A 21,410-nucleotide genomic window follows, 5' to 3' on the forward strand; every position below is an offset into this window, starting at 1 on the left:
CATCTTTCGTTTCATTTTATTTGTACACTGAATGTGCGTCTTTTAAATTATTCTCAAATTCAATTCATTGAGGTGGGTGTTACCTTTTCAACATGTCAATATTTGCCAAATTTTTTACTGAGTCTACACAATAATATAAGTGGTAAAATAACAAAATGAAAACAAGAAGCGCCATGATAAACAAGGAGCACCAAATGGTTGAACAAAACTGTTTCAAGGTTTTAAAGTTAGAGTATTTGCCAAAATCTACGTTGTTGATTGTATTTCCGGAAGTCTTTGAACGCAGCTCTTTAACTTGTTGCTCGGCACTACCTCCTCCTCCTCCTCTTGCTGTGTGTATTTCAGCTGCAGCTCTGCGGCTCAACCTCTCACTGCCTGATTAAACTGGGAGAAGATATGGCGAACCGGGTCATCGTGTATGGAGGGAGAGGAGCTCTGGGCTCAAAGTGTGTTCAGCATTTTAAATCTAAGGGATGGGTAAGTGTTGGTAGCTAACGCTAGCTGCATGCTAACGTTCGGCTCTACTGAGTCCAAAGCTAACGGTGAATATCTGTTTTTATTTCGTCTGTGTTTGTGGAGCAGTGGGTCGCCAGCGTCGACATTGCTGCTAATGAGGAGGCGAATGAAAACATAATCGTGAAGTTGACTGAATCTTTCACCGAGCAGGCAGGACAGGTGAGCTCCAGCCAGGTGTCATTCGCTGCTGTCTCCCTAAATGCGTCTTAACAAGAATCTGAAAACGTTCCGAACCGAAGCTAAAGTGTTACATTAATGTGATGATACACATGAGACCACATGAGTTTGTGCATGTTGTAATCAATTAGTTATGCATTGCTTTGAAGATATGCTGAAGTGTTGCGTTCAAGTCGCATTACAAAATGAAGACTTTTTCTACTTCGGTGATTTTGCTGTTTGTAAAGTAGTACGATTAGTAAATCTTACTAGAATGTTTTTCCAAATTTATTTATTTTTTTAACAGTTTATTGAATGAATCGGACTAGTTGAATTCAAATCAATTTATGTAGCTCCATGTCACCACATGTATCTTCTCATGGAATTTTCCAAGACAATTTTGATTTATTTTTTATGCACAAATACATATTCATGTATTTGTGCATAAATACATGAATACTGACTCATTTACCATCTGAGTCAGTTGTGCTAATTCATCAGGAGGAATGGGCCAAAAGTCCAGCAAACTCTTGTGAAGAGCTTGTAAAAAATGTTCAGCCGTTTTGATTGCAACTATTAATGCCATTCATCGTTTGCAAATTTTTGAGTAGACTTCCAATTGTCACAACGTTTGTGCAAATCTGAGAAATCTGCTTAATGTTTTTTGTATTTCTTTATTTTTCGACCAATCACTGGAGATCAGCTGAATGTTGACGAATTCCATTAGCCCCCATTTTAATTTCTCGAAAGTCAAACCTACATTGACGCTAATCGATAACATTTGCTTATTTATTTATTTATTTGAGATGTGCTGCAATATTTATTTGCTTATAAATTGTCTATACAGTTATGGGCGTGACTGTCTTGGTGTAAGCTTGGGACATGTCCACTGCATTTCCTTCACCTGCACCCCCACTTTCTCAGCCGTTACAACTGTTTAGTAGTATCTAACCAGAACCAAAACGGAAAAACTTTGCAAAATTTCCTTCTAAACAAACCGTGTAAGTTGAGTAATGCTGCTGCATTCAGATAGCATTAGTTAAATGTTCATTAGTTAGTCCATGTAAGTATGTCATATTAAGCTTGTCAACAAGAATACTAATGTTGTTGTTACCTGTTTTATTTCATTTGCTAGTTGGTTAATAATTGGGAATAATTGGGATAAACCCAATTATCTCTAATTTCCTTGCAGAAATTGCTCAGTGTTGCTTTCCACATATTTAAAAGAAATCTTTGTCACAGTAGAGAGAATAAAGAGTCAGGGAGGAGAAAGTAGACCAGAGACCAGCAGCAGGACGATGATGCAGGGTCTTCTCAGGTAATTTTAACTTTATGAGGAAGAAAAGAAGGAAAGAGAAGGCTACAAGCAGGATTTTAATCTTTTGTAAGACCATCTTATGGCAAATTAAGCTTAAAAAAAATGTGTACCTTTGACCACAACTTTTTTGAAAATGTCATCTTGTGCCGCAAAAAGCTCAAAAAAACATGCCAACATCGTGACTGCATGTCGCAGCAAGCATAGCCACACAAATACAAATACAGTGTACACCCCCGTTCACCGTACATTATTCACAGACTCACTTATTTGCAGAATTTTTCTGAGGAATATAACTCCAAATTATTTGCATAAAATTTCCTCACTGAGATTTTTTCATAGAGCGTATTTAAAATATTTTAAAAACATTGCAGCTTCTGCAGCTGAAATATATATTGGCACAGTGCTACTTCACACCTCATTGACTGGTGTTTGCAAAGCTCCCAATCCAGGAACACCATTTATTTCTCTTGGAGCTGATTGGTTGTAACTCCAGTCATAGATAATGGCTTCTGTGGTCGTGCCAAGACTTTTTTTTTTACTGTGCTGTTAAGGCATATGAAGATATATTTATTGTTATCACTAATGATAATATAAGCAGTTATAAGCATTTTTAGGGGGGTTTCAAGTATCTGTGTATTTCAGCAATATGTGGGCAGTTGTGGTCCCCAATTCCTGGAGTCCACTGTACAGGTCTTAATAAAAGAAACATACTGTACCCATTTTTACATAAGGTTCTCAGGACACCAGTCACATAAAGAAATATGATGTATTTATTTTTCTTAAATGCACACTGTTACATTTCATCATGTTTCTAAAGTTGCTGATACTTTCAGAAACAGGCAGAGGGGAAGATGGTAAAAGAACTATTCCAACAGCAGAGTCAATCTTTTGGGTTTTCAGATGTCATTAATTGGACTTGATGGGTTTTCACAAAAAAAAAAAAACCTCATCATAATAGGATTTTTTTTTTCATGACAAACAATACAGTAAATATCCACCTTTCGTTCCCTGCATTTGTTTTAATTTATTAATAACCTGGCGGCACCATTCTGAAATCCTGACACACTTCAGTGAAGCTTCATCATGCTGGCTGATGTGAATCCTGTTTCTGATCTTTGCTTTAGTTGTTGTGCTGAAGCGATAAGCTTCAATCTGCAGAGTGAACAGAATCATTGCTGACATTTAAATGCCATTCAGCTGGTGTGCGAGCCCGGCGGATTCATGAAAAGCGTTTTTATATGCAGGTGACAGCAGATGTGGCCCAGCTGCTGGGGGAAAGCAAAGTGGATGCCATCCTGTGTGTGGCAGGCGGATGGGCTGGAGGGAACTGCAGTTCCAAAGGTCAGAGTTCAAACCTTTTATTTGTTTTAACATTAATCATCAGCCAACCTTTCTTCAATTTTAATGGCTGCACTTAAAGTCTTGTGAAACACTTTGAATTTTAGTTTAACTGGAAAAAAGATGTAAATTGCAAATAAGAGGATGCTCAGTTCTTTGAAGCTTTATTCAGCTGCTTAATTACCTGCATTTATTACAGCACTAGAATTCAAGATTAAAGTCCCTGGAAAGTGAGATAAGACGACCAACATTATCAAATGAATGACGATTAAACATTGGGACATATTGCATGTTGTCCATTCGGTAAACTTCAGATTCATATTGTGTCTATGCAACCAAATGTCTTCCTGTTAAAGTTTGAATTTTATGCTTTGAACATTTTCGGAACATCAGTAAAAAAAAAAATCTATTAAGTTTGTGTAGTCTAATATTTTCTGTTAATGTCCTTCAGATTTTTTCAAGAACTCTGATTTGATGTGGAAACAAAGCGTGTGGACGTCCACTATCTCCAGCCACCTCGCCGCTCGCCATCTGAAATCTGGGGGTTTGCTCACCTTGGCAGGAGCAAAAGCAGCTCAGTCGGGCACTGGAGGTGGGAGACACTTTTATTGCTTTCATCATAAGGAGGCGGTGACCTGGTTTGTTTGTGCAACGCATCAAAGAGCCAAGCTTTGTCCAGGAAACTGATGCACTAAGCAGAGAAGAAGGAAAGGTTAACCCTGGAATCATCAGTTAAAGGCAAATGTAGTGAAATACAGATTTATTCAGATATTTATATTGACACTTTTTTTAACATAACTTAAGTATTTTTCTAAATTAAATGGGTAGGAGGTTGTTGAGCTGCAAACAATATTCATTTACTAAAGTGTTTTTACTTTAAACTCAAAGCAGGAAGACATTATTTGTTCTTAATTAGTTTTTTATTGAAAGTCATATTGTTGTCGCAGTATCCACCAATATTATTACATGTTGCATATTTTCTCAATATGACATATATTTTTAGTTAAAACTGAACGTTGCATTTCACTTTACTTTAGTGGTTCGGTTGCCTCGTGTGTCAGTGATTGTTTTTATCCTCATGGTGTGACATCAGTCCGGTTGATCTGCCTGTGAGCCGGCCGGAGAGCCTTCGGTCTGGGGGGGTTATGTCTTCTTCAAATCCAACATTAGCTACTCAAAGCTCCAGCTCAGCACTCCCCACTGAGCTGAGCGTTCATTGGCTGCTGGTTTAAGGAGGACAATGACTCAGCAGTTTTGGCTCACATGGATGGAGTGTGTTAGCCACACTGAAACCGACAAAGGCACTGAATTATTTGCATCTGCTTATGCTGATCCCAAAAAGAGATGCATTAAGGAGGACTAAATGTTCTGAGTTTAACTTTATGGGTTAGTTTTCCCCTAAGAATAAACTGTAAAAAGCAAAAGAAGGAGTTTTAGAAAATACACTTTTCAAACCTTGAGAGTCACTGTCTGAATTTTTTTGATTCGTTTTTGCTCCAATGCTTGAATTGAATGCAAAACTTGACTGCAATCTAAGGAAATAAAATTATAGTTTGTGGTTATTGAGGACTGGAGTTTCTGAACATCAGCTGCTGCTGGACATAAACAAGGTTACAGTGAGGCTGCTTCAGAGGCTAAATGAATTAAACTGTAAGGAAGTGGATGGGCCCCTGTTGGTATTGAACACTATCAAACACAGGTCACATGTCTGGACCCAGAGGCTTAACCTCTGCTTCCTGTGCAGATGAAAGCAGGAAAATTGCTCATACTGCTAACCTCTGCCTTTTTCGATTGGTTTAGGGTTTTCTCTTTTGGGGAAAACAAAAGCTCTAAAGAAAAGTTATGCAGCCGCCCCTGGTTCCTATTGGTCAGTGGTTTGTGATCCTGTCAGGATGGTGGAGGGGGGTAGCAGATGCTTGACATTCCTGTTTAGAGGTTGTGAGAAGAGGCACTGACAAGCTCCAGATGTGGAGGATTTAAAAAAAAGAACAAAAAGACAAACCTTAACAGATTTAATTTTGTTTGGTTTAAAATATGTTTTTTTATTAGCCTAACAGATGAGCATTATGTAATCTTTGCACTACCTACAGCCACGTTATGCAGCCACTACAGGAACTCGGTGGATTTTTATGCCACTAGTTGGACAGCCGTTCTTTTGTACATAACTATTTCTCCATTAAAATACTGTCTAATTTAAAACAAGCACAATTGGACCTCTTCATAAAGCTTGTCAGCAGAGAGAATTGTGAGGTTCTTCTTACAGTATTGTCATTTGTGTCTGGTGTGAGCATCTGCTTCAGTGAGACTCTGTCCAACTAGCTACATATTGGATCATGTAGCTAGTTCCATGTGAAAATGTAAGTTCATAATAGTTTGTAAATGCTTGATCTGTAATCTTCAGGTATGGTGGGCTACGGCATGGCCAAAGCTGCCATCCACCAACTGTGTCAGAGTCTGGCAGCAAAGAACAGCGGCATGCCGGCAGGAGCGGCAGCTGTTGCTATCCTACCGTAAGTACTGGAACAAAACTGATCAGAGTACCTCAAGCCAAAATGTTTTTTTTTTTTTTTTTTTGTGCATAATATCTACACAAACAGATGGTCAATGCTAAAACATTTAATTTACAGAAAGTAATCTCTGGATGTTAGATCATTAAATATTTACAGTGGAACTGCTGTTAATTCAAATCTGGAAATGTGGTGCAGTATAATATTTTAAATATAATTTTTTATGAGATGTTTCTAATATTTCCATGTCTTGGTTAAAGCTGTTTGCCTAACGATCTGGTTTTATGGTTGGTTGGTTCTGTACTTATCTGCGTCAGCTCAGCCATCTTTGCTCTGTTCTTATTTAGGTGGCCACAGCTGTTGTGTGGACAGATTAGTATAGGTGTGCTGGAAAATAAGCTGTGCCACTTACGCTTTGCTATGTTGGACGTCGAAGTGTGAAAATGAGACGAAAGATAATTAAGGATGCTAATATCAGCTCACGGATCTGATTATACAGATGATCTGCTATTGATGAATGAGCAGCACAGATCGTAACAGTACTATTTACTTGAAGCTAGTCAGTGTGAGAACAGTCCTATCAGGGGTGGATCTGGTTCCTGCTCTCTCTTTGGTTGTATTTTGTTCTCCCACCCTGAGGCCACACAGGCTTCAGCATTTAGTCACATCTGTTTAGCATTAGCTATGACTTGCATTTCTTCTCTAGCCCCCTTTTTTATTATTTGTTGCTACATTTGTTGAGTTTTATATTCTAGAATCATTCAAAAGTGTTAGTCTGACACTTCCTTCTCTGAGATGCTTCTTTTTAATCCCAGTTTGGTCTGTTTTAGCAGCTAACAAAAAGGCTAAACTCCGTTGTTTCTTTCATACCGTCTCTGTTTAAAGACTTCACATATTTATATTGGTACTGGACAATAAATTGACTTTTGGATTTTGATTATTTAGTTTTTGAAAAATCTGGATTTTTTTCCCCTCCCCATCAATACAGTCCCTGGAGATCCATAGAGTGATGTCAGCTTGTTTGACTAATACGCTTTGCAACTTCTGTTTATTTGAACTTTGCATATTAGGGCCACCATAAGATTTTTTTTTACTTTTTTTATTACGAGAACAGAGTTTTAAAATTACAAGAATACAGTCGTAATATTAGGAGAATGAAATGGATCATTCTTAAAAAATAACAAATTTAAAATGAGGAATATTGAGCATTGTTTTTGTTTTTTTCACAGATAAGAAAATACTTCATTTTTTAATAGATGAAATTAATTTGATCAGCATCAAATTAATTTCAGCAGCAGGAAAATCGAGCGAACCACTGAGTCGGTTTAGAAAACCACGTGGACTAAACTGCTCATGTCAGATCTTGATAACACTAGAAGCTTTTTGCTCATTAAAATGGCTTTTTTCTCTATTTTAATATGTTCTTCTGGTAAAATTGTCTTTTATTTGGCTAATAAGACCATTTTGTTGCAATTAAACAAAAATTCTTGCAGTCTGGCCCTAATACTCCGTCATTCAACTCACAGAAGAGATGACTGGAAAAACAGCCAATTTCTTTTTTTAGAAAAAAAAATCCATTAAATCAGATCTAGTATTTTTATGTTAAGTGGATACCACAGCATGTCTAGGAAAGCTGAACTACCTCTCCTCTAACCTGACTTTAAGACATGCCCTGTGGATGTATGCAGCTCACACACACACACGCTGCTGACTTGGAGACGGGTTTGAGAACCTGACACTCCTGAACACTGTATGATATTTATGTGTGGAGATGCTGCCAGCGCTGTTTCCTCTCTGCTGCTCTGATGCAGCTGCTCACCCTGACTGTTATCTGGCTTCATTTGGCAGCGTTACCTTGGATACACCGATGAACAGGAAGTTCATGCCTGATGCAGACTACAGCTCGTGGACGCCGCTGGAATACATTGCAGAGTAGGTACCAGAGAGAGGTTGTGTTTTTATTTTTATTTTACAGTTGGTATGTGTGTATGTTTCTTTAAAGGTTGATTAGATTCAAAGTTGCTCCATTTGGTGTCAAATAAATATGAAGCTTTTTATAGGATGGTGAAGCATAAAAAAAAAGCTTTTAATTCCAGAGTTTTCTTCCTTTTTTTACTCCTTCTCCATGTTACCTTGACTTCAAATGTTCTCCTCTACTGGACGTTTGTCTGAGTTCGGAATATGAATATGAAGTTCTTAATGAGCAACATGACCATTGATTTCCATTGAAATTATAAAATAACCTGCATGATGAAACTAACTTTATTCGACCTGCAGAAAAGCCTCCATCTTTAAAGTGGTGATATTATTCAGGTTCAGCTTGGCTCCTTTGCATGGCTTTGATGTCAGTGGCCCCTGCTGCTGACAGCTCAAACATGGCCTCATGTGTCTGATTCATATTCTGTTGCATCAGGGCAGCTGTGGGCACAAAAATTCAATTTCTTCCTGCTTGTTCAGTGTCAGCCCCAGAGGTTCTTTAAGACTTGGGGACATTGTTTTGATTTTGTGTTCAGCTTTTGATACTTTAAATCTCAAACATTTTCTGTGATCTGAGATCAATAGCTACCTGAACACGGCTCAAAATATTCCTGCTACACACAAGCATGACTGCATACAAGCAGGGAATTACAGTTTCATATAAAGACCTGAGATGCATCAAAAAGCACTAGTTCCCATACAAACTTCTTCTCTTTACTTTTTCTTCACCTTTGCGTGTTTCAGATCATCAAACAAATGTTAGTATTAAACAAAGATAATGTTGGATTAAAACTTTTTTTTAAATGATTATTTCATTTTCCGTCTGAATAACCCAACTGAGCTTACTGTGATGAGATAATGTCTCTGGCACAGGGAAAAAATTCTGATTTCATTTATTATAGCAAGTAGTGAATGCCCTGAATCACTCTGCCACCAGCATGTTTGACTTCAGGTGTAATTTTCTTTTTCTAAAGTGGCTTTAGTTTTACTCACAGATTTACTGGTATACTCATTTTCATCAATAAGCGTTTACACTGCATCCACAGGCCATGCCCTGCACCACAATCTGACAAAATTGTAACTGATCGTATTTTTGCCAGATGCCAGAACAACTTTAAAATCCAACTACACAGATTACAACGCACCACCAGGAATATGCATGAGCACAACATCCGTATTTTAAAAGAATTCACCAAGACGGCATTTTCTCAAAATCCTTTCAATGTTAATGAATATATTAACCATTTGTTCCCAACGTCACAAAGGTACTCTTTATTTTAAAGCTCTACTTTTTCACAGCATCTCTGTAAGAAATTGTAAACAAACATCCTCTCCCATGACATAACACCGCAGTTCTGTTATATAACAGATTGCGCCTCATCTATTAATACATGCCTTTGTAATGGAGACTCCATCATATTTGACTTTGTAGAATAAATACATCCCACCGAATGACTCCAAATCAAATTGCTCTGTAACGTTGTTATATTTGGTGCAGAACATCACAACATAATTTTATGAGGATGCATTTAAAATCAGAATGTAATTCTCTTCTGTTTGTTTACAGCAACTGAGAGCAATGCTCTTATGAATTTCATCATCCCTCTGTTGATTGAATGCTAAACTTGAATGTTAGCTGTGGAGGGAGTTAAACTGTTCAGAGGAAGGGCAGAAATAAACCGTCTGAGTGCATGATTTCTTCCCGTTTTCATTAAGATTATGATTGGAAGTAAAATGTACACAATTCTGTAGGGCTGAAACGATTCCTCGAATGATTCGAGTACCTCGATTACTAAAATTCCTCGAGGAAAATTTACCTGCCTCGAAGCTTCGTTAATTTATGTTTTATTAGTTAGCGCACCGTGTTCCGGCCGGGACTTCATTTGCGTTGCGCGGAGCTCTCACTTCCGCCTCTGAGTTGTTGACAAAAGCTAAGTCTCAGCGGCATAAAGTCCAATCTTCAAGATTGGCCCGTGGGGATTTTATTGATTGATGATAATGCCCGACTTTTTATCGTTTTTGGGGAACCAATAAGCATCCTTAAAATGACTGGGGGAATGCCTGGAGTACGGCAGCATTTCTCCTCCGGGGCTGCTGGTTGAAAGCGAACGGCGGGAAGAGCGCTGAGGTGAGCGGATAGACTGAACAGGGCGGGCGGCTGAGTAGCTGATGCTTACCGTGTAAATGTAGCTTTACCGACGAACCGCACAATAAATTTCATATCCCGGTCTGAAGAAACGGGTGGCGGAGCGCATCGTACATGGCTGGTAGATGAGTTTCTGAGTGTGACCAGTGAAGGTGTCGTAAATATCCCGTATTGCTTCCCCCGTGTTCGTCCCCCGGTCTAACGGTTCGTCAGTCCGCTGGTCTATTTCCTCCCCTCCACCCCATGTTCGTTCATTCGCCCTCTCCTCCCACTCCAGGCGGCATTTCCCGTATTTTCAAACCCAAAGCGTGACAGGTTAGGTGGCAAGGTGAGTTTAATTAATCTATTAAACTCACTGAAGATGAATACATAAACTAAAAGCTGGATTGTAGACATTTTTTATAAGCATATTTGTGAGCCTGCCTCTTTGTTATTAAATTCAATATAATTTCAGATTTTTCTATAACTTTTCTTCTGGTTAACTTAGAAAGTGAGCTATTATTGTTACAGGTTAGTTTTCTAAACTACAAAAAAAGCAACTGTTAGGGATGCTCAAATATGAAAAATTGGACTGATATTGATATCTCATAGTAACACCGGTATTATGCCAGATTTACCAATATTTCATTTTAGAATTTTTTTATCCGATTACTTGATTAATCGTAAGAATAATCGATAGATTACTCGATTACTAAAATATTCGTTTACAACAGCCCTACAATTCTGACTAAATGTCATGTTTGGTTGTGGATGTGGGGAGGTGTAATGGGTGATCTGTGTTGAGCAAAGGGAGATTAGATGGGATTGGATTCACTTTGATAATCTCTGAGGAAATGGATGATGGTCTGCCCAGGACCAAAATAGAACCAAGCTCCATGACCGGAGATGACGCAGGAAAGTGTTGATCTATTGTTGCCTCTGGTCACATTTCACCAATAACGCCTGAAAGCATTTATTTATTCAACACAGCCAAAATTTGCTGTTGTGTGATAAATCATAAATCATAACTACAAAGGCGCCTTAAGCAGCCTGTCTGTTCTGGAACAATCATTACTCATCTCGGTCATCATTTGTGGTCATCTGGTTGTTTATTTATGGTGAATTCAGTGATCATGTGGGAAAATTGGATTTTTATTTTCCGACTGGCTGGTCAGCGATCAGGGCCAGTCGAGTGTAAAATGACCAGATTGTGGTCACCGGCAGATTTATTTTTCCATCGCTAAATAATACATGTGTGTACAAATTCACAATATGAGACCTGATGAAAATGTGCACTTTAGAACAAACCATGGAAAAGAAATTCATGGGTAAAGTTGGCTATAACGAAATTAGATTCAGATATTTTTGTGTCAAACTTTCCAGAAATTTCAAGAAATTGCATGTTGAGAGGAGGATGTCTAATAATAACCAAACATGCAACTCATAAATTATTGTTTTGGTGCCTTGACTGCTCCAGCAAACTCTTTTTTTATTTATTTTTTTATTTATTTTTTTATTTTCCTGCAGAATGTTCTTTGGCTGGGCCACAGGGGAGAACCGACCCGCTTCAGGAAGCCTGATGCAGCTTCTGACCTCCGGAGGAGAAACTCAGGCTGTGGCCGCTCAGTAGAGGACAGGGCAGAACTGTGGAGGTGGTGTTGGGGTTGGTAGCGCAGGGAGAGAGTTAACAAGGACAGGGTGGATGCTGAAATGAGGAGCAGCAGCACAATAACTGCAGACAGAAGAGCAGGAGGAGGGAGGAGAACGTGAGGGCATAATGAGGAGAGAAAATGACACACGGTAGATGGCCTCATGGGTTTAATGTGAAGGAAGGGAAGGGAGGGGGCTTCCTTTGCAAATACAGCCTCACAGCGCCATCTACTGTTCTTCTGTAACAGGTGATCCAACTGTATTAATCTGCAGTAATGGAAAGGCAGTGTTGACCAATGAACCATCAAGACTTAATCAGAGTATTCAATTTCATTTAGAGGAGCAGTGATGTGAAATTGTGCTAAATTAGATATATTACATTATTACATAGTCATATACTTGAGACTCATTTGGGGAGGCTGGGTGAGGGACATTAGTCTTACTGTTCGGATTTTAACTGCAGCGGATGTCAAAACAGTTTTAAAAATGCTGAAAATTCAGGAGAATTTCACTATAATCCCCACTCTCTTCTAAATGTGTGTGTTCTTGTCTTTCCACCGTCACGTGTGTGGAGCCTTTAGTTCACACTCTTCAATGTAAATCCTGTCCACCAGACAAACTCAACGTAAGTCGCCGTCTGCTTCCAGAAAAACAATACCTGTAAAAGTGGAGTGGCCTTATTTTCTATGTAGCTTTTGAGATTCAAAGTGTCCCTTATGTCATTGGTGGAAAAGGTGCTCTGATCCATTTGTGAGTTTTCTAAGTGTTGTCTTGTAACTGTGAAAATTCACAATAAACTGGTAAAAAAAAAACAAAAAAACTTCAAATTCTTTCTCAGAATTTTTTTTTTTTGTCTTTGAACAAGAGATTTTCTGACTCATCTGTTTTCACATGAATCTCTAAAAGGTAATAGCATCTTGAGGTCACTAAGTTAAGAAAGCATGGGATCCTATGCCAGGTTGTTTGGGACGCACAGCTTTGCTTTTTGTCAGATGAAAGTAAAATTGATCTATTCAGTAACAAACACTCCATGTGGTTTGGGCTTGATTGGGTGGATACATTTGTGAAAAATCCCTCATGTCCTCTGTGGAGTGTGGTGGAGGAGGTGTGATGCTGTGGGCCTGTTTTCCAAAATCCCTATAAACTCTATCAGAGGTGACGCATTAATGAATTCTTTGACATAACAGATTTTAAATGGCTATCCTGTGGTCTCTCCCAAAACCTAAATAAGTCATAATTAGGCCTTTCAAGAGAATAATGATCCAAAATATATGGCTAAATTAATACAGAGTAGCGCCTGTCAAAATCAGCCATGGCCATCTTTAAATCCTACAGACGGAGAAGAGTTTCTACAAAGTACTGAAAGCAAAGTTACCAATAAACCTTTACTGTAAAAAAAAAAAAAAAAGACATCCTGGGTATTTCTTAAAATTAGATTTCAGAGAGATTATGTCACTGCAGTAAAACTAACTTATTTTGGGATTGTTTTTGTGTGTGTATTTTTACACTGTTTGCCCAGGGTGTCACTAGATGTGGCTTTCACTGTATGTCCTTTAAGAGCTACTGTATATCATCTGGACCAAGGAGGAGGAGTTTGTGAAAAAATGCTTCTACATGACCTGCAGTTATTTGATAATTTAACCTCTTTAAAATCTTGAGTGATTTGGATCCAAACTTTCCGCCACAGAACAAAAGGATTCCTCTTTATGGAAGTGTCCACTAGATGGTGCTGTTAAATAACTGCCAGCTTTAGGGCCAGTCTGTGATTTTCAGTGGTACTTATATTAATCAAATGGATAGAGTTACCATTTGGATCTGAATATGCATGACCATGCGCATGTTGTATAAAAATAACTTACAGAAGGGCCCTTTAGCGTCACTCTGCTGTGCACAACTGATTGCTAAGCATCGAGGCCTTTCACCTCAGCAAATGCAAATCTCCACAGCGGCGACATCTGGGAAGGCATCAATTTAAAAACTTGGATTATGAGGAACAGATTATCCGACAGCCTCATTCCTCTTTGCGCAAAATATTGTTGCTTAACCATCTGATATTTTCTCCCTCAGCGTTAAACATATAAATAGAGTGAGAGGCAGCTGCTGGGCTTTAGACTTAAACTCCACTATTTCTCCTGGCTGGCCCCTGTTCCAGGGGACTATATGGCTGTTGACGAGCACACTGCAATAAATCACCATGCTGGGGATTAATAGGAAAGTGCAAAGCGCCTCAGCTCACTGTAGCTGATATGTATTTATTCTAGGTGGCGTAGCAATTCATCTCACTGTGTGTACATCATGTGTGTGTTTGTATTTACCTGTGTGTGTGTGTGTGTGTGTGTGTGCGTGCGTGCATGCATGCGTGTGTGTGAAGGGCCCCAGGCTAGTTCAACACGTCTATGCATACATTACCTCCCATGATGCCAGCACTATAGAGTGATTGCCCATGGGGATCGCGTCAATGTTTATCACAGAAAGTGTTTTAGCTGATCAAAGATTACAGCTGAGACGGAGCATGTTGTTTCTGTTTCAGCGGGGGCAGATAAGTTGTCACCCAGCGCCACACATGCTATTGTTTTGTACGCTGTAACCTATGAGATGTGAATCATCTGTGTGCTACAGGTGCGTTGGTGTGCTAAAGGGGTTATACAGCAAAGCACTTTCTAAATGTTATCATTTTATTTCACTTAAATATTTTATCTGTTGGTGACTGTGAAAATATAAAAATTTATAAATTCATAATATATGACAATTGATAAAGTAAGATATTTGATCAACAAGACCCTTAAAAATACAGTAGAGGGCAGGAACTGGACATATTCTGAATTATTACTCATTGGTATATCAACTGTTCTAAAAAATCAGCAAAGTATTGTTTGTAAAGACATTCAGTGACTTGATTCATGAGCTATAGTGCATTTCTTACTTTGTCACAGCTAGCTGTGTAGTTCCTCTAACAAAATATTTCTATTTGCTTTGATATGTTATCAAACTGAAAATATGATCTCTGCATCATAAAGCATGCAGTCAAAATGGCCACTCCTTACTCACCACCACTCAAATTTGAAAATGAGTTACCATAGTAACTCATCTTACATCTGTGCAGTTTCAGGGAGCTTTGTTAAACAAATTGAAGATAGACTGGGAGTATTTATTTTCTTGCATATTGCAGTTTTTGTCCCTAGATGTCACTACAACAACCTGACACACTAGATCATCCCATCTTAAACTTCTGGTTTTAATCTGGATCACAGAGAAAGTCAGTCTGCACATAATCCACAGAGCATAAAATTTCAGGATTTGACACATAAAAAAGGTTAATACTTAGTAATATTTACTACTACTAACCAAGGTTTGGAAAGAAAGAGCAGTAAAGGAGAGATTCTCCTGATCATTGCTCCTCTCTGATGTGACTTACTGTGCTCTCATCAGACCAACAGCCATCTAGGAGGGACCCGAATGCAGAGCAGCATACTGCAATATCACTACTGTGGAAGAAATATAGTCTGATTAATAGACTTTTTGTAGACATTGAATTTAAGACACTTTTGTTTCTCTACACTGCACATTTATTCATCTGTGACACACTAATGTGTAATCACATTAAAAATGTGTCTAAATTAGAAAAAAGTGACTTTAGAGATAACTTTGTTTAAGTTGTAGTTAAACCGCCACGCCAGAAGGTGGCGCATTGCTCAGTGAGACAGAAGAGTGAGGTCACAGGCCCACCTCTGAGAAGCTTCGCCAGTCCCTGGTCCCATAATTTTTTTGCGTTTTACAGGTCAGTAACCGAATAAAAAAACTTTTTGTAAAGTTTTTCTAAGAAACACCACACAATGTGGACGTGTAAATCATTTGGTTAACCGATTATTTTTCAGTTTAAATTATATCAAAAGACTGCAAAAACAAGTCAGGGCAATGTTATGGGTGCCATTTTGAATTCATTGAATTCTTTTTAGAAGTTCCTTTTGGTAAAATAAGCTTATTTGACATCAAGATATTGTGTAAATATAAGATGTTCAGCATATGAATTGATATTTGTTTGTCAGCTGCTTTAGTATTACAGTGGCTCATTGAAATACACTGCCTGGGCAAAAACAATGCCACGTGGATTTTACTGGATTTAAGCAAATAGGTTTGAACCTCTTACTGGATAATTTACAAAATAGGCAATTGTCTGTCAGCTGACAACTGATCCAATGAGTAGCATCTCATTTCCAAAACAACCATATCCTGTGGTCGTGCAAAAGTCTGTATAAGAACACTCAAGTCAATTAATACATTTCATTTGTTTATTTTTCTCACTCAAATTATTTTTACTTAACTTGAAAATATATGCAAATGTAAACATATTCCAAAAAGTAAAACTGTTTCGCAACCTTAGTTATCAGTTCAGTTCATCTGTCGTTTTCCATGTGAAACCATATGATATTATTCTGCACACAGAGAGAACCTGTGATCGCATTAGCTTTATTGACAGTGAACTGAGGCTTTCAAGCACAGACTGCCTCTGTGATTCAATTCATTGTGTGAAGCAGAGAGAGGAGCAGCGTCCAGTCCTGCTTAGATGAAACCCCTTGAGGTGAATTTCCTGATTAAAGCCCGTCTCCTCCCATCCCCCTCCTGCAGCCCCCTGCAGTTCTGTAAGTCTATCGGTAAATCTGTGACAAGCATGCTTGCACAAATACATATAAGTTACTTGTACCTGCTCAGTGTTTTTCTGTGTAGAGCATTTGCATAAACTATTATGTAGATTGCAGATATCCTTGTAAGTATTGTATTAGTTATATCTGTACGCAACATACTTGCTGGCATTTATGAAGCCAAAGTTTTGCCTATGTAAAAAAATCAACTCACCTGTGCAGGTTTTTTACTTTTCTCAACCTTCAATATTACTTGCATGTGCACTTTTTGTCCTTGTGCCATATTTTTACATTTGCACATTGCCTGCATAAATGCGTACATCTATGCATGTTTCCAGAGGTTATGTCTGAGGTGGCGCGTTGCCATGTGGAAGCTATTCAGACCTGGAGCTGTTGTGAACATAGTAGGTAAGACCAGATGGTAGTGGTTAGCCCTTGGCCGCTCTTGGTAACCTGACCTGCTGGGGAGGACCCTTTTGCCTCCCGAGGTCCAGCCGGCACATGTGTTGCGTGAGAGTAAGCCACCCAAAACCCAAGAACAGCCTCTCAACTTCCTGAATGCCTCTTCTCAGAGCTGGGATTGTTTTTTTTAAAGGAAAGATTTAAAACAACAAAGTAAAACAGGATCAGACAGCAGGAGTTCAGAGATGGGATCACTCCCCGACTTGAACTTTTTATGTTTTTAGAAAATGGTTAGCAATAAATACACACTTCTATATATCCAGTTATACCCTTCTATATATAAAATAGGCAGGATATCTATATTGGTACATATTTTTTGTGTGTACTGTATAGTATTGTATACTGTATATAGACATATTAAATATAAGTTTGCATATAAGTTTGCATGTGCTTCTAATTCTGAAACTTCATGCAAAGACAGATCAGTTAATGAATTAACAGAGAAATCTTTCACCACTAACAGCCTGTCAAAATTTAAACAAAACATTGTTTATGCATTATGCAGAAAGGCTATGCATATTTGTGTATTTTTTGTAAATTACAGTAAAAATGAATTGTGTGGTATTCTTAAAACTACAGTATCTTTAATAAAAAATATAATTTTTACATGACAGTATAGTAATCTGTTAAAAAATCAAGCTCCTCTACCTCCTCCCAGTTCTCCCAGTACTAACTGCAGAAATACACGGCTCCCCCTGGCTCTGCTACACTGCAGCGTCTTTCTGACAGTACAGTCTGGTGTGAATGCTGCGTGAGACCTATTAAAAAAAAATAGTCAAATGTAGAGCTGGACAGTATGGCTGAAAAAATGTCATGATATAAAGGTTTCATATCAGTCGATATCGATAATTGTTAATTAGCTTTTTTTTAAATATCTGAAATACTGCCAAACTAGTCACATGACCTTTCCAGTCACTAGTTGAGAAATATGCTTGTTGCTAGCTGACCAATGAGTGAGTGAATTAGTTGATGCCACTAAGCTGAGAGCCTGAGCAGGTAAAACGTTTCCTCTGCACCGTATTTGCAGGCGCTAATTACATGGACAATTAAAAATTCTGCGGTTCTGCAGAATGCGGCTCGGCATTCTGTGGTTCTGCTTCATAGCTTAGTGAAATTACTGAACATTCTATTAGACATATTTTCTATGACATTTCTGTTGCAGTCACACATCTACTGCAATATATATTGTTATTGATTTATTGTCCATCCCAAGTCGAAAGAGTCGATAACTCATATAGTCGGTTTTTGAAACACCGGGATGTGATGTGTGATCTTGAAGTTTTAAGAAAGGCCTCCTCATGGTTGAGCCTGTTATCCTCTGTTGATTATGTAATAATAACCACCTTCTGTCTTTGATCACATTATGGAATCTGTTTTGCTTGTGACTGGAAATACAACCTCTACCTACTGTAGCTGCAAATTGCTCCAATCTGCTTTACTCGATTGCTGTGTTTGCTGTAGTATGTATTTAGTCCAGTCTGCTTTGTGAATTTAATGAAGATATAAGGCAAATACTTGTAGCAGAACAACAGTAAAAATGTCAGATTTCCCCTTTTTTAAATGTTCTTCCATAAGTGTATAGTGTATGCTTCTCATGCTGTTTGACTCTTTAAAGTGAGAAACTTTATCTTACATTTAATTACATCTCACAAATGTAAAATTTAGTTGGACTCAACAATTATAATTTTGTTTCTTTTTGAATATGATTACATTTTAAAATATGTCCATCTGTTTTTTTCTGAGCTGTTTGAAGAAGGGACAGGTAGACGAGCCTTTGTCTGCAGCTGATTTATTATTTTGTAAATCAGGAGCACAGCCCAATGGGAACACAACCAAGCTCCCAAACCACTAACTAATAAAACGTGGGAATAGTGGAGTAACAGGAGGGCTGCATTTTAATCATTTTTCTAAAAAAAAAAAAAAAAAAATGAAGGGAGGCGGGGTTAGTGACAACATGCCATGTCCCTCTTCAGTCTTCTTCTGTTTATCTGATTGATTTTATTCAGATAACCCATTAAAATTAAAGTCTTTTATCAAATAATGACTATAATGATTAAAAATCCGCTCGTCTGTCTAATTAAAATCCTTACTATGTATAATTACTGAGGGTTTTTTGTTGATCAGTGCTCATTCACTTGGTTTTTGAAGATCAGAATTTGAAAAATGTCCAAATCTCAATAACAATCATCTCTTCTTTCCATTATCTACATGTGTGCATTAGATGGAATAAATGCCTGATTTAAACAGCAAATTTAAATACTGTTAATTATTTGTATTATTTAAATGAAAAGATCATCTAGATGTTTTTACTGTGAAACCTTTTGTTTAAGTATTTTTGCTTTTATTGGTCCATTACAGGAGCTGTTTCACTACAATAACTTTTTAAATTCAAACTAGATCTGATCAAGTTAAAAGTAGATTTAATATGAATATTCGGAAAGTTATCAAGAAGAGAAACAACTGTAGAAAACTACAAGCTCATATAGAAGAGAGCATTGAAGAAGGAGGAAGTACCCCAGTGCAGAAACTAACAGCATTATCTGTTTTTATTAGGCATTATTATTTTCTCGCAGCCCTCTATGAAATCTCATAAGTCGAATGTTTTTCTTTTTTAGGATCATTAAGCAGAAATTTGAACAAATACCATATTTAAACTTTTGCAGCCAATATTAGACACCAGATGTTAAAATATAAGTTACACACAAAATGATGGAAAGCAGATAAAAGATTTTTAATATATTTTTTTTCATTTTTGCTTTTATTTCCAGTTTATTTAAAGTAATAATGGCGTAAATAATAAGATCCACTCAATGAAGACAAATGCTGCCTTCTTTTATTAACACGGTGTTTTATTTCCACCCAGCCTGGCCTCTAGATGGCACTAAGTCATAAGTGAACATGAACTGGACGGCAGCATAATTAAAACGTGAGTGATAAGTTTTTGCTTTAATTAAATGCCCCCTCGAGCCTATAACTCAGCGCAGGGGTCGGCGTGGATAGAAAATTTATTTTTCAACATCAGGTCCAGTGTCTCTTAAGATCAAGGCAACTCGAGATGCTTCTCAACGTCTGCTCAGTGAGAGGTGAACCTCTGCTTGGCAAATCCATGTCAATGAATAAATGATGGGCCGGTGGAAATAACCTGCTCCAGCTATTCTTTTAATTAAAACATAAAAACATAAAAGAAGAGCTGCAACAGAAATGGTCATCTTGCTGAAAGCTGAAATGTATTCACACACAAAGGACAACAGATATGTTTGATTAATGCTGCGTGACGATGAGTTGGTCTGGTTTGTCAGGAACGTCACTTTTGCTGATAAGATGGGCTGACAGAAACGTCTTGGTTTGCACACATTTTCTCTCAAACCTTGACCAAATGTTCAGCTGCAGTTTTCTGAGAGAACTCGCTGTCCTTTCAGACAGGTGGTAGTCGTGTGTTTACAGCAGCTCTCAGGTTGAGGTTTGGAGAATTAGTTTTTAACTGGTTTTGCTGCTAATTACAGATCTGACTTTCAAAACCTCTGAACTCTCTATTATCAATATTTACTGTTCACACTTGACAATTTTATTGCATTGCTCTTTCTTCTCTGTCCCCTTGCAATATTACGTCTTTGAAACAGTCAGGGTTATTTAATAAGTCTTAACACTTTGTGCCAGATTTAAATATTTCTGTTATTGGTTTAGAGTGTTTCTGTTAAAAGTTTGGGAACAGCCTGACTAATTACTGTATGACGAATGAAGATAAACTTTTTATGCAGTTAGTCTATGAACAGGGAAAAAAGCTTTCATTTTTACCAATAATTAAACAAAAGTCTAATTCTGGTAAATCCAATCAGTCGGACCATTTTATTCAATTTTGCACTAAATGCTTTAAATTCTTTTTTTTTTTACATATCAAGATAAGAGTGACAGATCTATATATTTTGTAAAGCATTGTTTCTCGAAGTGTCTATTATTATATATAAGGCTTTGGTATTTTTTTTTCCTTCTCATGGTCAGATTAACTTGTCTTTTACTTTGTTTATTTGCTGTTTGGTTCAGTTTAAATAACAAATCAATAAAATCATTTTCCCTACATCCAACAGGGCAGAACATGAACTGAGAGATAAAAGAAAAACATTAAAATAAACTCAGCTTGCGCCATGTAGCTTAAAGACTATTTGATGAAACATTGTTTGTTCTTTTTATTTCAGGATAATGTGAAGTAAAAAGCTCCACTCTGATTATCCTAAGTTTATTGTATAATTTAGAGTAATATGTGTAAAGTGTGTGTACTTTCCTGTAAATAAGTAAAGAGCTTATTAAACAAAGCAAGTTTATTTTAAACATGTTTTTTTATATATGTTTTTGTGGGGGTTTTGTTCTTAAATATTTTGCAGCTACATTGATAAAAAAGTGAAAGTTTTCAAAATTACTATGCCATAGATTATTAAAAACTAAATTATCACAATCACACCAAACATTCACACAAAAATGCAGTCAGTCCCTCCCCTCTTCTCCCCCTGAAACCATATGTCACGAGCAGCTCCAGAGTCAGGGGCCCAGGGCCGCAGGGTATCTGCTGCAACACTGACTTCTTTTATTGTATTTTTTTAGCTCCTACTGCGAAACAACAATCATTTCTTTGTCACACGTTTTAACCCTTGATTCTGGGAACTGTAACATTCTCATCTGATGATGACTTGTAGCATTCACGGTTCATTAATGGAAGCTCCTTTTTG

At 37.6% G+C, this 21,410-nt stretch overlaps 1 protein-coding gene across 1 annotated transcript; it reads left to right on the forward strand.

Annotated features, from left to right (window-relative positions):
• Window positions 1-289: 289 nt before the first annotated feature.
• On the forward strand, window positions 290-12,407 carry qdpra (quinoid dihydropteridine reductase a). The gene is made up of 7 exons (XM_015006675.2): window positions 290-477; window positions 583-675; window positions 3,235-3,331; window positions 3,780-3,920; window positions 5,730-5,838; window positions 7,684-7,767; window positions 11,465-12,407. Exons 1-7 carry the CDS (start codon window positions 397-399, stop codon window positions 11,565-11,567), a joined length of 708 nt encoding a protein of 235 aa, XP_014862161.1. The 5' UTR covers window positions 290-396; the 3' UTR covers window positions 11,568-12,407.
• The last annotated feature ends 9,003 nt before the right edge of the window (window positions 12,408-21,410 follow it).

Source organism: Poecilia mexicana, unplaced genomic scaffold (genome assembly GCF_051168715.1).
Source record: "Poecilia mexicana isolate PSO_F unplaced genomic scaffold, ASM5116871v1 scaffold_10, whole genome shotgun sequence".
Classification (NCBI taxonomy): Eukaryota; Metazoa; Chordata; class Actinopteri; order Cyprinodontiformes; family Poeciliidae; genus Poecilia; species Poecilia mexicana.